The sequence below is a fragment of the Thermobia domestica genome, chromosome 10 (assembly GCF_964235325.1).
Source record: "Thermobia domestica chromosome 10, izTheDome1.hap1.1, whole genome shotgun sequence".
In the NCBI taxonomy this organism is placed as follows: domain Eukaryota; kingdom Metazoa; phylum Arthropoda; class Insecta; order Zygentoma; family Lepismatidae; genus Thermobia; species Thermobia domestica.
The window spans coordinates 91,906,521-91,922,254 of NC_137463.1; the positions used below are offsets into that span (position 1 = coordinate 91,906,521).

The 15,734-nt window shown below is 35.8% G+C and overlaps 1 protein-coding gene across 1 annotated transcript in view; it reads right to left on the reverse strand.

Moving 5' to 3' along the window:
- Sos (Son of sevenless guanine nucleotide exchange factor) overlaps positions 1-15,734 on the reverse strand; it is a 231,250-nt gene that overhangs the window by 154,663 nt on the left and 60,853 nt on the right. Inside the window, exons 8-10 of the mRNA XM_081728247.1 lie at positions 4,998-5,113; positions 2,610-2,740; positions 1,058-1,249 (exon numbers count right to left, since the gene is read on the reverse strand). Of these exons, the coding sequence (XP_081584373.1) occupies positions 1,058-1,249; positions 2,610-2,740; positions 4,998-5,113 (439 nt within the window). The remainder of the gene's footprint in view (positions 1-1,057; positions 1,250-2,609; positions 2,741-4,997; positions 5,114-15,734) is intronic.

Genomic DNA, 15,734 nt, shown 5'->3' on the forward strand with positions numbered 1-15,734 from the left:
AGATACAGAATTATTGTAATTTTTAAAGCGTTGTAATAACCCGAGTCATATTTAAATGTCCTTTTAAAGAAGCTGAGTAATACAGAATTATGTATCAGAGCTACTCTCACATTCTACTAACAGGAAATATTATACTTTCACACCAGCTGCTAATCAGTGTCATCGTAAGAATAAATATATCATGTATAGAATTTATATGAAATATACAACTCCAACTTCTGTGATGTGAAAGTAAACCAATTTCTCTACATCCCGCAATAATTGCCACACCATATTTCAAACACTCCCAGGTTTAGACAATATACTGCACATATCAACGTAATTATACTGCAAACTGTATTTCTAGTTAGGATTTGTTGAAAACATCACTCATGACGGTCACTCATAATTAAGACATATACAGTATCTTCCAACAGATTTTAATTATTTTCTATACGACTATTTACAAAACATTTTAAAATTGACTTATTTCATTTATCCTGGACTAGCATATATTACCCGCTTCGCTGGGTTGAAATGAAAATTTAAATGCACAACTCCATATCTCATGTGTTTAATACCCGTGAAATATGCTTGCAGTAAATGTTAACATTATATCGCCTGTCATTTATGTTAACCCGCCGAGTGACACGGTCATGCGGGTTGCATATAAATACGTTTATTTTTACCTATGATGAACTAACAAAGGATTTGTACGTTATGGACACTTGAATGGTCAATTATCTCAAGACACTGGTAATTAAAAATTAAAGTGATATGATAAAAACAATCTAGGGTCCAAATCCTAATAACCCCCCAAAAATGAAAGAAATTGGTTCAGCCGTATTAGCGTGATGAGGGAACAAAGGATTTGTACGTTCTCTTTTATATATATAGATGTCAAAAGTAACTGAAAAATAACCCTTAAGGTAATAACCCTTGCCACATACATTTTAAATTACAGATTTACGTAAATCGAGTTTGGAAGTTTCTATGAGAAAGTGAACATTATCTATATTCCGTGGCAGTATTCACTACAATATTATCCAGATTTCCTTGTAACACAAATATAACAAACCTTCCGTGTCTTCTCGGTCGATTATTTCCACTTTCCGTATGAAGAAGCGTTCTTTGAGACGATATTCACCCATAGGTCCAGTGACTGACGATCGTTTGTTGTTTGGTTTACAAAGGATCATCAGGCCATCGAAAAGAAATACTCGTCGTTCTGTTAACCGTTTGCCGGAACTTAGTTTTCTAAGGACATCCTCTGAAAGAAACGATGTTAAACAGCGTTAAGGAGAGTCTTTAAAAAATACAAGTCTGTGTTATTTAATTCTAAATATATCTTATCAGTATCTCTACTTGTAACAATTATTTGACATTTAGAAGCTATTTAAAATAAATTAAGAACTTAGTAACAAAGATAAGGTCCAAAACTCCCAGGCATCCGTCGTTAGTGTTGTATGGTATATAGTTTTAAGATCGATTCCTGGTAAAACTCTGGTCTTCATTAGCTTACTGGTTTAGCTCAACATACTGTTTAATTTGCGTAACAAAAGGATGAACGCCCGGCGGGAGCTCGTGTGTTTCGGATCCCACGTTAATCAGTAGGTCCACGTTTCATATAGCCTCGCTGCTAAAAGGGACGTTAAACTCAAAATCAACTCAACTCAACTGAAAAGGATGAACGTTTATTTACGATGTGTTTTCCAAATTAAATACTCTAAATAGCATTAAATAAGCATACAAGTCTTTTACCAGCATTTGAAGTACTATCAAATTAAAATCATAACCAAAACAAGGTACATCTACATCATCCGCCTTAACAGAACTTGGTTTGTTTAATATCTACCGAATGAATAATCAAATTAGGCTACAATGTTCATTGATTTAAAGGAAATTGCATTATGAGAAATGGAGAAATCAATCAATTTTTCCTTACATGAGATTCTCTTTACAACAATTCAATGAAAATTCCGAGTTAAAAAGTTTAACTGATCCAGGAGTCGAACCCGAAGGGTGCACACACTTTTTTCACTTTTGAAGTCGGTGTTTAGAAATTCAAACTTACGTCTCTTACGTTTGACAATTCAGTGTCGATATTAACGAATACATCCATGACGGCTGAATTACAAGAGAAAATGGAGGAATCAACAATTTTTCCTTATACTATATAATTAACCAATTCTTGTTTATATTAATAATCTACTTTTAATTTACGAAAACCTATACTGATATCGGACCATCTGTTCCTGAGTTCATACAATAGCTTATGTGAGACAGGATACACTTCTGCAACCGACAATAAATTTTGTATTTATAATGTATAAAGTCTAACGTCACTCACTCACACTCTCACTCTCACACTCACACACACACACACACACACACACACACACACACACACACACACACACACACACACACACACACACACACACACACTCATTATCTCCTTTGAAGCTCCTTGAAAATCACGGAGTTTGTAATAAGGAAAAAAAAAAAAAAAAAGCTTCGAAATTCAAAATTCAATGTCACTACTACATCACAAAAGAAACAGAACCTAGAAACAGCACAAAACAAGACTGGTAAGATTTTCTCCATACAATCATTTTGAGACAACTTACCTCGAATAAATTCATTACAACACTGGCCTATGTCTTTTCCTTCCCAGCCATCAATGGATTTTTGAAGTTCATTTGTCTTTTCTAACGCAGCCTGCCTTCTCGCTCGGCCATGAACTTTCACTCCAGTCTCTCTGCAAAAACAATTGACAGCTGCAACCATGTCACCATAAATACCAATCAAAGTTGTATACACAAATTTTTGAAGCCATAAAGAAAATAAATTTGCTAAGTTCAAAATACAAATAAGATCACTACGTGATCTTAATTCCTGAAATGACGGACTTCAAAATAATATTCAGGTACAATTTCGATTGTTTTCCGTCTTCGTATGTCTTGACTGACTGATGTCTCGCATATATGAGAAAGAAGATCAGAGCAAATTCTAAATATGTACATGAGAACAGGTTCGGGATAAAGTGTGTGCCTATGGACTCTCAACCAGAGTGAAGTTAGCGTCAGCGTAAACCGAGATCTAAGTATACTAGTAAATGCTAACAGCTTCTGTGCCAGTCAGATGAAACTTTACGTTACGACGAGCATAGGGCGCCCGTTATGTTCCCATACCCTGTTAATTTTTATTTTTTATTTATTTTTTTTTATTTTTTATTTTATTTATTTATTTATTTATTTATTTATTTTTTTTTTTTTTGTATAACCCGTACGACCGAGCAGGCAATCTTAAATATAGCATTACAGTGTATAAATTTCTGTACAACAGATGAGCAAAGTGAATGAAGAAAGTAAATGGCAACTTAATCTGTCAGATTATCACTTTGACTCAACAAGTCCTGACAGTATTTATAAAAACTCCGTGAAACGCATCTATCTTACCATATATACTTTCAGTTTTTCTCCTCAGTGCCACCAAGTGATAGCCAAAATAGTATGTCTAAATTAGGCCCTTACTGACTCCATTCCAACCTCTTCTTTTTTTCAGTTTAACGTCCCATGATTAACGGAAGAATGAAAGAAAATTCAAGCACATGGCAATTGTCCACCACAAAGTTCACTTGACGTGAGCTGGAATCGAACCAGAAATCCCACACACCAGAAGGAACGCTCTGCCACTGAGACAGTGTGGTTCTCACTGAGCTCCTCCGTGGCTAAGCGGTTGGCGTACGCGCATTTGGCGTGGGAGGCCCGGGTTCGATTCCCGGCGGGAGCTCATGTGGTTCGGATTCCACGTTAATCAGTAGGTCCACGTCTCAAATAGCCTCGTTGCTGAACGGGACGTTAAACTCAAAATCAACTCAACAGTGTGGTTCTCTCTTTCCTATTGTTGTTGCTGTTATTTGTTATTCTGTCTTAATTATTCCAGTGAAAATGGCCTCGCAGGATACGAATGAAAAGTTGATAATAAATAAATTCAGGTTACAAATGGATTCGTATGCTCCAATAGAAGATGACGAGCGTTTAATAATTTTGAAATACTTAAAGAACGAGGTATGTTATATTGATATTCTATTAATTATTAATTTATTATCATTGTGTATCCAGTGTTGCCAACAAGTACCTTCAGAAAATTGCTAAATTTATATATTTCTAATATTTATATTTGTAATAAATGCTAACATAAGCAGATGCTTGTTCTGAGCCAGTCTCTTTAAGTTAGCTGATTAATACATATATTTAAGTTGGACATTTCTTCTGTAATATTGTTTCAATGCGTTCATTTGTCATATTTCCTACCCATTATGAAATTAAATGTTCGTTAGATTTTCATATTACTCTCGTCTTTGAATCGGCAATTTATTGTAAAATTTTTGTTGTTATATAATGGGTCTGATATTGTTATAGATCTAGATAACAATAAATGTTCTTAGTGTAGATAAAATGTTTTTATGTTACACTTCTAGTTGTATATACATGATTAATTGCTTGCCATTCATTTATATTATTTCTCAGGTAAATTATGTTTATATGATTTATTAATAGAAAATGAAAATTACTTATATAGTTTAAAAATTTACTCTTTCACCTAATTGTTTCTGAAGACGTTCTCAAAATATTACTTTGCTGCACAATTATTGGTTTTAAGTGTGTATGAAGTAAGTAGCACATTACTTTGCGAATAAGCACATTACGATATTGATTGATCATCATGAGGAGTTTCTTGTATTAAAATGTAGTGAACTCACATAACAAAAAACATTTTCCCTTATCGCACCTCCCATACACAGTGATGGACAATATGAATATCACTTTAAAAATGAAATCATTGAGTTTTACGTCCCACGGTTATGCCGGTTGGGCTAAAGGAGACGGTGATGATGAGTAATGAATGAAATGGTGAAATGAATAAAGTGGGAGGAAACGGGAGAACCCCGAGAAAACCCACGCACACGGGAATATCACTTTAGCTTTAGTAACAAAAAAACATGTACTTACTTTTTTGGTAAATTACCAGTCGTATGTAACATTTCCACTTGTAAAGGTCTAAGTAAGCCCTCAACTTGCTCTAGGCTTTCCCTGTCCTCTTCAACAGGCGTTAATCTATGAAGCAGCTGAAATATTAAAAATACATTTAGACATATCAACAAATTTTCTGTTTTTCCTGTAAACTGCTATTGGTTTCGTTTTTCGGGTGATGAAGTATACTGTAACAATATGAGAGCTGTGCTGGATTTTCGTTCTAACTAAAATTGTAAATATACCAAATTAATGAATAATGTTCAAATTTTACGCGCAGCTTTCCACCATTTTAACCCTCTTGCTACTATATTTTTCTCGGTGTTCTGGTTACTTCCGTTGCATTATTATTTTTCCGTACGAGAAATCACATTTTACTAAAGTTTTTTTGGGGAGGTTAAACCGGGAGAAACAAAGGACAAATGCCATCCAAAAAGTGATATTTTCATAACTGATATTCAGTCTGTTGTCAATTCATGATGATATCTACTAATAGAGTTTTAGTGACTATAGGAATACAAGTATTGTTTAATCGAAAGTACTGAATGAAACTGTGTATTTGAGCAGGCAGTAATCATACTGAGTGCACTATTTAAATATCGCTTTTCGGGTAATAACTTAACTTTTGCCTATCTGTAGTACGTTAGGACGTACTATAACCTACAATGTCTATGCTTTCATAAACTTCCTCATTACTGCGTAGAACATCATCAGTCTGATACCACTAGACTATTATTCAATAATACTACAAAGCTACTTGTAATTTTGCACTGATATTACCATTACTAATGGTAAACTTCTGCAAATAATTTATATAATTTAAATTATTACAATTCATTTTTCAAGGATAAAAACTCAAAAGTGAAGATGTGTGAGATTCTACAAACTACACAAAAAAGTGATTACTGCTTCGTCATATCCTTAGTTTTGGAGTTTCATTCCTCCGTGGATGAATATTCAAGGAAAGGAATAGCCAAAAGAGAAGTGACTTAGGAAGACTGCAAGAGAGAGAGAGAGAGCTGAAGTGATATAAAAGAAATATTCTTTCGGGATACAAGGTTAGTATTTATTTAATTTTATATTTCGTGAAAGTTGGAGACTTCTAAACTTTTTACTGTTCAGAGTTTGAATGGTTCGTGTTGATTGTCCATGTGGAATTTTAGTCATCACTTTTGACGTTGCTGTGATCCACCAAAGCTGATGACATGACCTTTATTTTACCTCACCTGAATGGTAATTAGAAGAGCGGAGCCTTGGATATTTTTGTATGACTAAAACTAGAGCAATGATTGCTTACAAAAAGTTTTGCCTTCTTTTCTGCAAAATATAACGCCCAAGCTGTAACCCTGAAAGATGTTTTTCCAACAGTAAACTACAAACAGAATTTAGGACTATCTTCTATAAAACTTATTATATTATTGTTATTTTAATACGGTGGTCTTTTGCACAGCAAAGCAGACTAAGAACTAAATAAATACTTAGGATTTAAGCAACTAACAAGACAAACTACCCTTCTTCCTTCATATTACTTTCTTTTCGTCTTTCCCATTGCTTGTTTCATTGTCTTCCTTAATTTGTGATTAAACCTCATTAATCGATACTAATTATTTAGTAAACTTTACAACACATAATGTTTGAAGTTTAGATTTGTCATGTCTTTTTAGAACATTTATTTATATTAGCGATTTTTCTAGACTTTAATATTTTAACTTTATGTATAAATTCTAAACTTTTATTTGTTATGAAACAGCACATCAACACACACACACATCATATATATATATATATATATATATATATATATATATATATATATATATATATATATATATATATATATATATATATATATATATATATATATATATATATGTATGTATACAGGGTGTTAATGAACTATACCGACAAACTGTGAAAGCTGATTTCTAACGTCAAAATAAGAGGAAAAGTTCATATGCATATATGGCGAAAAGTTAGGGCTGTCCAGAATCGCGGAAAAGCCAAATTTCAACAGGCCCTATTTCGAATTTCAGAAACTGTGGATGGTGGTCCTTATCAGCGTAAAGTAAGCCACGCATACAGAATTCAAAAAAAGGCATATTTCGTCAATTTTAAGGGTATACAGGGTATTCCCTACATGGTGTAATTCTCAGATATGCTCTCAATCGAGTTTTTAGATATACCCTGATTTCAAGGAGGATCTAAAGTAGGCAGGAAGTAAGCCTTGACAACAATGGACATCCAATGCTTTGGAGGGAAGTCGGAAGTGTTAGGAACTGGCAGCTCCATGTTCTTTTGTGTTCGGAATAACGTGTGATGTGATGTATTTCGTCAAGGTATATTTCACGTTTTCTTCATTTATAGGCGTGAAAGAAAACATTGCAGCATGCGTTTTCCCGAGTACGAAAGACCGTGCTGTTGACGATCGCGCCTTAACACTTCCGAAATCGCGCCAAAGGATTCCGTGTACACTGCTACCAAGGCTTACCGTTTGCCTAGTTTGGACCACTCACAATGTCAGAGCATATCTCAAAATTCGGTTGATGGCATGTCTCGGAATTTTACCCTGAATAGAATACTCTGTACACCCATTGAACATTAATGAAATATGCATTTTTGAATTGCGTATGCGTGACATCCTTTACGCTGATAAGGACCACCATCCACAGCCTCTCGAATTCGAAATAGGGTCTCTTGAAATTTGGCTTTTTTGCGATTTTGGACAGCCCTAGCTCTGAAACTATGCACTTTTGCCCACAGGTCCATATGAACTTTTTCTCTTATTTTGATATAAGGAATCACCTCTTACAGTTTGTCGATATAGTTCATTAACGCCTTGTGTATATATATATATATATATATATGGTTCGGAAAATAATCATTTTTCTATTTTCTGAACGCTATAGTGAGCAAAAGTTGCAATTTGTAAAGACAAGAAAAAAACCCAAGAAGAATTTTTTTTTTATTTATCTTCCGGTCCCGCATCGCCGTTGAAATTTGATAAACCCGGTAAAAACAATAAATTTCAATATTTTTGTAAAAGAACTTAAGAATATAGGATGATCACTCTATATAGACTAAAGGTTTCTTCAACTATTAAAAACAACTTTAAAATAAATAAACTATATTTATATAGTACTTTCCGGTCCCGCATCTCTGTCAAAAATTTGCAAAATTTGCGAATTTAGCAAAATTTGAGAGTTTGACTTTTTTTCTTTCTTAAAACAAGTAACAGAAGGACGCTACTTAGTACGAGGTAATGGTTGCACTTTGAGTTCCACTACCCAACCAGCCATCCAATAATTAGAGTGTATTATTTACAATTGTATTTACGAATTTATAATTTCACGTAATTCGTCCCCTACAAATTTCCACTTTCCCCTTTACTTTTGTCCATTACTAATAACTTTAAAGTCTGGTTTATGCGGGGGCAGGGGGCCACAGTGCTAGAGCGTTAACCTCTTGTGCATGGGGTTCTTGGTTAGATCCCAGCTCGCACCAAGTGAGTTTTGTGGTGGACAAGCACCGTGTGTGGCTTTTTTTTTCGGGATTCTCCTATTTCCACCACTTTTTTCATTCCACCATTTCATTCATTTTTCATCACCACCGTCTATTTTAGCCTAGCCGGTATATGCGCGGGATGGAAAACTTAAAAGATACCACTTTTTCATTTTTTTTTTCTTCTGATTTATGCGAAAATGTAGGCATGGATGATCTTGACAATAGTGTAGCTCTGATGAAGCCGTCTCTAGCACTGTCCACACACTATACCGGAAGCTTCCATCACAAGCTTAACGTGTCTTAACGCAGCTTAGCTACAAAGTTCATGTTTTGTGGCAAAAATGTCTAATAGGATCATTTTCAAAAGCTGCTTTCCTTGCGTTTAAAAGTCGTCTGTACCTAAGCTCTCGAATGTGGTTTCTGTCATCAATGACCATCGCCAAAAGCAAATTTTCGGGATGAGCAAAAGAAGCATTCCGTTCTATAACGGGGTCTACAACTTACTTCAGCTCTTCTGGCAAAATACCGCGTTTCCTGAATGGTCTCGCAAACATGTGGACTTTCGGTCAAATTGTTGCTCAACTTAATGGCAAACTACATAGGCATATATAACTTTAAGATAAAGGTGACAAATGTCTCATTATCTGAAGGACTTTTCACACTAATGTACAGTCGCAGAACTCGATTAGCTGTAGTGAGACATGTTGAATGTGACAAGGGCTCAGTCATGAACTGAAAATTCTTCAGAGCAGTGTTCTAACTAGATGACTTTTGATATGTCCAGTAAATACATTTGATCTTTGTTGAGTATCTGCCTGTTTACTTCAGGAATCACACAACTGATAGGTTCAAATTCAATAACTGGTAGAGAGTGTGGACACAGTGCTAGAGACGGCTTCATCAGAGCTACACTATTGGATGGCTGGTTGGGTGATGGAACTTTAAGTGCAGCCAACCCGTTGTGGTGAGTATCCCTATCTTACCTGTTTTAAGAAAATAATACTAACACGTTAAACTCTCAAATTTTGCGTTTTTGACAGTGATGCGCGACCAGAAAATATCATATAAATATAGTTTATTTATTTTAGCGTTGCTTTTACTTACTTGAAGAAACTTTTAGGCCATATAGGGTCCTCGTCCTATATTCTTTAGTAGTTTTAAAAAATATATTGAAAATTTATAGTTTTTAACGGATTTCTTAAATTTCAACGGCGATGCGGGACCATAAGATATATAAATGATTTTATTCGAAGCACCCTTTTATATATATATATATATATATATATAGGGTGTTCAATATACAATGCAACCCGGAGTTTGGGATAGTAGAACTTTTGAACCTGAAGTGATACACGAATAATGGTTACGCCAAAAATGAAGCATTGTTCATACATATATTTTTAAACTAGAAAGCAACGACTGAAGTACACTAGGAACCACACAGTGTTGCCAGATGTAACCGTAGGTGTAAATCAATATTTTTTGCAAAACATGTAAATTGACTCATAACTCATAAGTATGGATGTTCTGTCGTTAATTTTCAGTTTGTTTAGTTGGAGTAGCTTGGAAACTATGGAATGGAAAAAAAGAATTTTTCATTTCCACCGTTAACTAATCGGATGAGGCCTCTGTAGGAAAATCGTAGTTTTTTATAAATTAACACTCTTTGGCAACTTTGCTGATGTTTCAGTGCATCAAAAGGTGTGTTAAGGATCTGTCTACATTAAGCAATTCCTGAAAACAATGAAAAACAAACTTTGAAATTATCATGATAAAACGTTTACTTATATGCACCCGGCAACACTGCTAATATCAGAAATGAGTTACCAGCTCTACAGTGGATGCTGGGAGTGTCCCCTGTTTTGATTCGAACACTGGTTCACACGTTTCACCAGATTGGCAGCAACTTTACGAAGATTAGAAGTGTTAATGTTCTCAATGGTACTGCGAATGTTCGTTTCCAGGTCTTGAATAGTTCGAGAATTGTTCTTGTATACCTCTTGCTTTAACTAGCCCCATGGAAATGAATAGCATTGTTGCAGGGTGCATGTAAGTAAAAATTTTATCATGATAATTTCAAAGTTCGTTTTTCATTGTTTTCAGGAATTGCATAATGTAGACAGATCCTTAACACACCTTTTGATGCACTGAAACATCAGCAAAGTTGCCAATTCAGAGTGTTAATTAATGAAAACTACGATTTCCCTAGTTCCCCCTACAGGGGCCTCATCCGATTAGTTATCGGTGAATATGAAAAATTCTTTTCTCTGCTCCATAGTTTCCAAGCTACTCCAACTAAACAAACTGAAAATTAACGACAGAACATCCATACGTATGAGTTATGAGTCAATTTACATGTTTTGCAAAAAAATTGATTTACATCTACGGTTACATCTGGCAACACTGTGTGGTTCCTAGTGTACTTCAATCATTGCTTTCTGGTTTAAAAATATATGTATGAACAAGGCTTCATTTTGGTATAACCATTATTCGTGTATCACCTCAGGTTTAAAAGTTCTACTATCCCAAACTCCGGATTGCATTGTATATTGGACACCCTATATCTATATATATAAAAGAGAACGCACAAAATCCTTTGTCCGCTCATCACGCTAATACGGCTGAACCGATTTCTTTCATTTTTGGGGGGTTGTTAGGATTTGGACCCTAGATGGTTTTTATCATATCACTTTAATTTTCAATTACCAGTGTCTTGAGATAATTGACCAATCAGGTGTCAATACGTACAAAAAATCCTTTGTCCGCTCATCACGCTAATACGGCTGAACCGATTTCTTTCATTTTTGGGGGGTTGTTAGGATGTGGACCCTAGATGTTTTTTATCATATCACTTTAATTTTCAATTACCAGTGTCTTGAGATAATTGACCATTCAGGTGTCCATACGTACAAATCCTTTGTTATTAGTTCATCATAGGTATAAAAATAAACGTATTTATATGCAACCCGCATGACCCTGTGACTCGGCGGGTTAACATAACTGACAGGCGCTATAAATCACTTGAAAGCGAAAAAGTAAAAATTATCTAAGTAACAAAGTTTATTGCGTTCCGGGATGACCGCAGCGAAGCGGGGCGGGTTGGGGTGACCGCAGCGAAGCGGGGCGGGTTAACATAAATGACAGGCGATATAATGTTAACATTAGTGCAATCTTCTATGGTTTTTATCATATCACTTGAAAGCGAAAAAGTAAAAATTATCTAAGTAACAAAGTTTATTGCGTTCCGGGGTGACCGCAGCGAAGCGGGGTGAACGCTGCTAGTTATATATATATATATATATATATATATATCTAGGGCGGTCCATTTTAATCTTTCCACGGAAATATCTCGAAAAAGGTTCAACATTAATGAACCAAACAACAACTCAAAAAGGAAATGCCATAGGGCACATCGAATGATGTCGCGGTGTCCCCCAGGGCTGACCTTTATGGGGGCCTAGGATCCAACTTTAAAATTTTAAATAGAAACATGAGGCGAGTGATACCTCGTTCGATAGATCTTTTAAAACTAAAAAGCGTAGTGCTAAAGAATTTTCATATCGGTCACCGTATTAAAAATGGCCGCCAAGACATGGTGCCTGTATCAGATGAAACGTCCACTACCATTAATATGATAAATGAACCGAACAAAAACTCAAAGAGGAAAGGTCATGGGGCACATGGAATGGTATTGTCGCACTACCCACCGGGGGCCCAGAGCCAAATTCAAAATTTTATATGGAAACATGGGGTGAGTAATACCTCATTCACATTGTAAAATCTGCAATGTTCGACAATTTTGTTTTGCATTTCAGTTGATTGATTTTTGCATGAAGTCACTGCATGCAATAAAAATGGAAGGTACCATTTAACACTAATTTTATCTACTTTTTTTCATTACAGAGACATCTATTTCTTATAAAAACACATTTCAGATAATTTTGTTGCGTAGATTCAATTTCCAGAAACTAAGGTTCTCATTTGCAATTTCACAATTCCTTCCCACTTCAGAGGAGGGAGGTTGCAGCGATAATTTTCTAGGAATTAGATTTCCTCCTTTGCATTAAGTCACTGTTATTTTAATTATCTTTTTCTCTGCTGCATCGTTCTTGAGCCGTGGAATAATAAATACCCTCTATTGTTTCCTATACGAGTTTTATTCTCTTCATTTATCTTCAACTGTTTTCATATTAATGCTACTGGACGTTTTATCTGATACAGGGACCATGTCTTGCCGGCCAATTTTAAAACGGTGATTCATATGAAAAATGTTTTGCCACAACGTTGTTTAGTGTTTAAAGAAATATCACCCAACCCATGTTTCCATTTAAAATCTCAAAGTTGGACCCTGGGCCGCCTTTCTCGACGTACCCCATACCATTTTCCTGTTTCACTTATTCTGTTCATTTATCTCCAACCGCTTTCTCACTAATGGTACTGGACGTTTTATTTGATATAGGCACCATGTCTTGGCCGCCATTTTGAATACGGTAACCGATATGTTTTTTTTTCCAATCCTTTGTAGTTTTTCAAGATCTATCGAACTAGGTATCACTCCCACATGTTTCCATTTAATGGGCCCTCATGAAGGGTGACTCAAGGGGACACCACGGTAACACCATTAGATGTTCCCCATGGCATTTCCTATTTGAGTTTTTGTTCGGTTCACTTATGTTGAGAAGTTTTCGAGATATTTTCGTGGAAAGATTAAAATGGGCCACCCTGTATATATATATATATATATATACAGGGTGTCCGGTGAGGAAAGTCAAAGATTTTGGGAGGGGAGGTCATTCTAAGCAAAAATGCTTATGTGAACATAGGGTATATTCCCCCTCGTTCCGGAGATAGGAATGGGGTAGCTTTTTCCCCTCTTGCACTTGCCGATTTTTGTTTGAAACGTTCTAGCGCACCCTGTAGTTGGGGTTATGTTACGTATTATACATCATTTGAAAGCTAATGAAACAGGCTTGCAGATAGTGTATCGATTGTTTCAGTACTGCCTACATGACGGAAATAACGGAGCGAAATTTTTCAAACTTCCCTATAAAATTCCCTTTTTTAAACAATTTTGCACTGTTCTTGAGTGGACACACTGTCGTTAGAAGAACAATTTCTGATTAGGCGTAAATGATACTTTATACCAAAGTTCCAGGTGAAGTGTCAAATTTTTAGCTTCATTGGAAACCGTAAAAGAAGCATTCTTCTTAACTCCTTACCCTAATAACATAACAATATTTCAACTTTCCATAAATGGCAATGGCTACGAATATTAATAAACGAATGTTTTTACGCAAAATTGGAAATGCAATACTATTCCCTAACATACAAGAGCTCTACATTTCTATGTGGGAACACTCTCAACAACAGATGGCAGTGAAACAAAACCCAGCTGAATTAAAGTTTTCGCACAACATACTATCAGAATATCATTTCAATAGGGTTGTCGAAAGCATAAATAATTACTTCTAATGCACAGATAGAGACGTAACCCTATTATCACTTGCACACACGAGACAAAATAACTAACACAGGTCCTTTCAAGGTAATGAGTTGCGGTGCGCCGCTTAAAGAAGAAAAAGATCCAAAAGCATTTCGAGGAAATTTTGCATAACAGTGCCAACGTCTCTGTTGGGTGTATGTGAGACAAGCAAAATGTTTGTGAGCAATAGAAGCAATTATTTAGGATTTTGACAACCCTATTGCAATGGGCATTCTGGTGTAGTATGTTGTACAAAAACTTTAATTCAAGTGGATTTTGTTTCACTGCCATCTGCTGTTGAGAGTGTTTCCACATAGAAGTGTAGAGCTCTTGTATGTTAGGGAATAGTATTGCATTTCCAATTTTGCATAAAAACATTCGTTTATTAATATTCGTAACCATTGTCATCTATGGTAAGTTGAAACATTGTTATGTTATTCGAGTGAGGAGTGAGGAAGAATGCTTTTTTCACGGCTTCTAATGAAGCTAAAAACTTGACATCTCGCCTGGATCTTTGGTATACAGTAGGGATGGCCAGATCCGGATATTTTTGGATCCGGATATCCGGATCCACTTGGGTCCGGATATCCGGTATCCGGATATCCGGACACTGGATCCGGATCCGAAAAACGGATCTTGGATCCGGATCCGAAAAAACGGATCTTGGATCCGGATCCGAAATTTCGGATCTTGGATCCGGATCCGAAAAACCGGATCTTGGATCCGGATCCGAAATTTCGGATCTTGGATCCAGACCTGAAAAACCGGATCTTGGATCCGGATTCGAAACTCCGTGTCAGAAAATTTGGGTGTTCCGAATCAGCAAAATTTTCGAAATTATTGACAAAGTGATTTTCATTCCTATGCTTAAAATAAGATTTTAAGACACTTTTGGTATCTGATCGTGTGACAGCCTTGCGTTCTCTTCATTCTGTTGATATTTGGTTTTCGTGCCTTAATATGTCACAATTACTCCAAATTTGATTGAGTAAAACTGTCGACTTAGGTGAGAGCAATCTCATTGTCAGATTCGATTGTAGTGGAAATACTTGACCGAAAAGGTAGTAAATCTTTTTTAAAGCGGTCGTCCTGATGGAAATTTGTCCTTTGTTTTCTGTAACACTAGTCAAATGCTGGGATGAAACCTTAGTCTCAAGCCCAAGCTTCTTCATTAGACTCAGGCTGCTTACTTTTCTAATTCTTTCTGAGTTATTGTGGTCACTGAATGAGGCCATTTCCTAGTCGTGATGGGCTAGGCCATTGCTAATTGAACAGCCCATAAAATATCGATCAAATCAAATTAAGGAGCAACTTCTTTTTCTTGCTCTTGATGAGTTTTTTTCTTTCTTTAAAAATACGTTTCTCTGTGACCGTACCACTTCAGTTAGAATTAAGAATTGTAGTAGAGATGAAGTTCTAAATGGCAATTAATGTATCAAAATCAATGTATTAATGTACCGGTACTGTATGTGTATACAAAATACCATATGGAGCCTCGAGCAGTAACATGTATCTTTGTAATTAGTAATCCACTACTATTAACTCTGCATAGGTTGTATAAGGAGCTATATCATTCATGTAAACACATAGGCGGATGCAGGGGGAGGGCGAAAAGTCGTTCGCCTCTACCCAGCGCCACCATTAACAGTGTACTTTAGTAGTAATTTGTTGCAATTTCAGATCATCTAAGTAATTTCTCACTGCTAGCCTCCCCAACCGCCCCCTAAGAATCC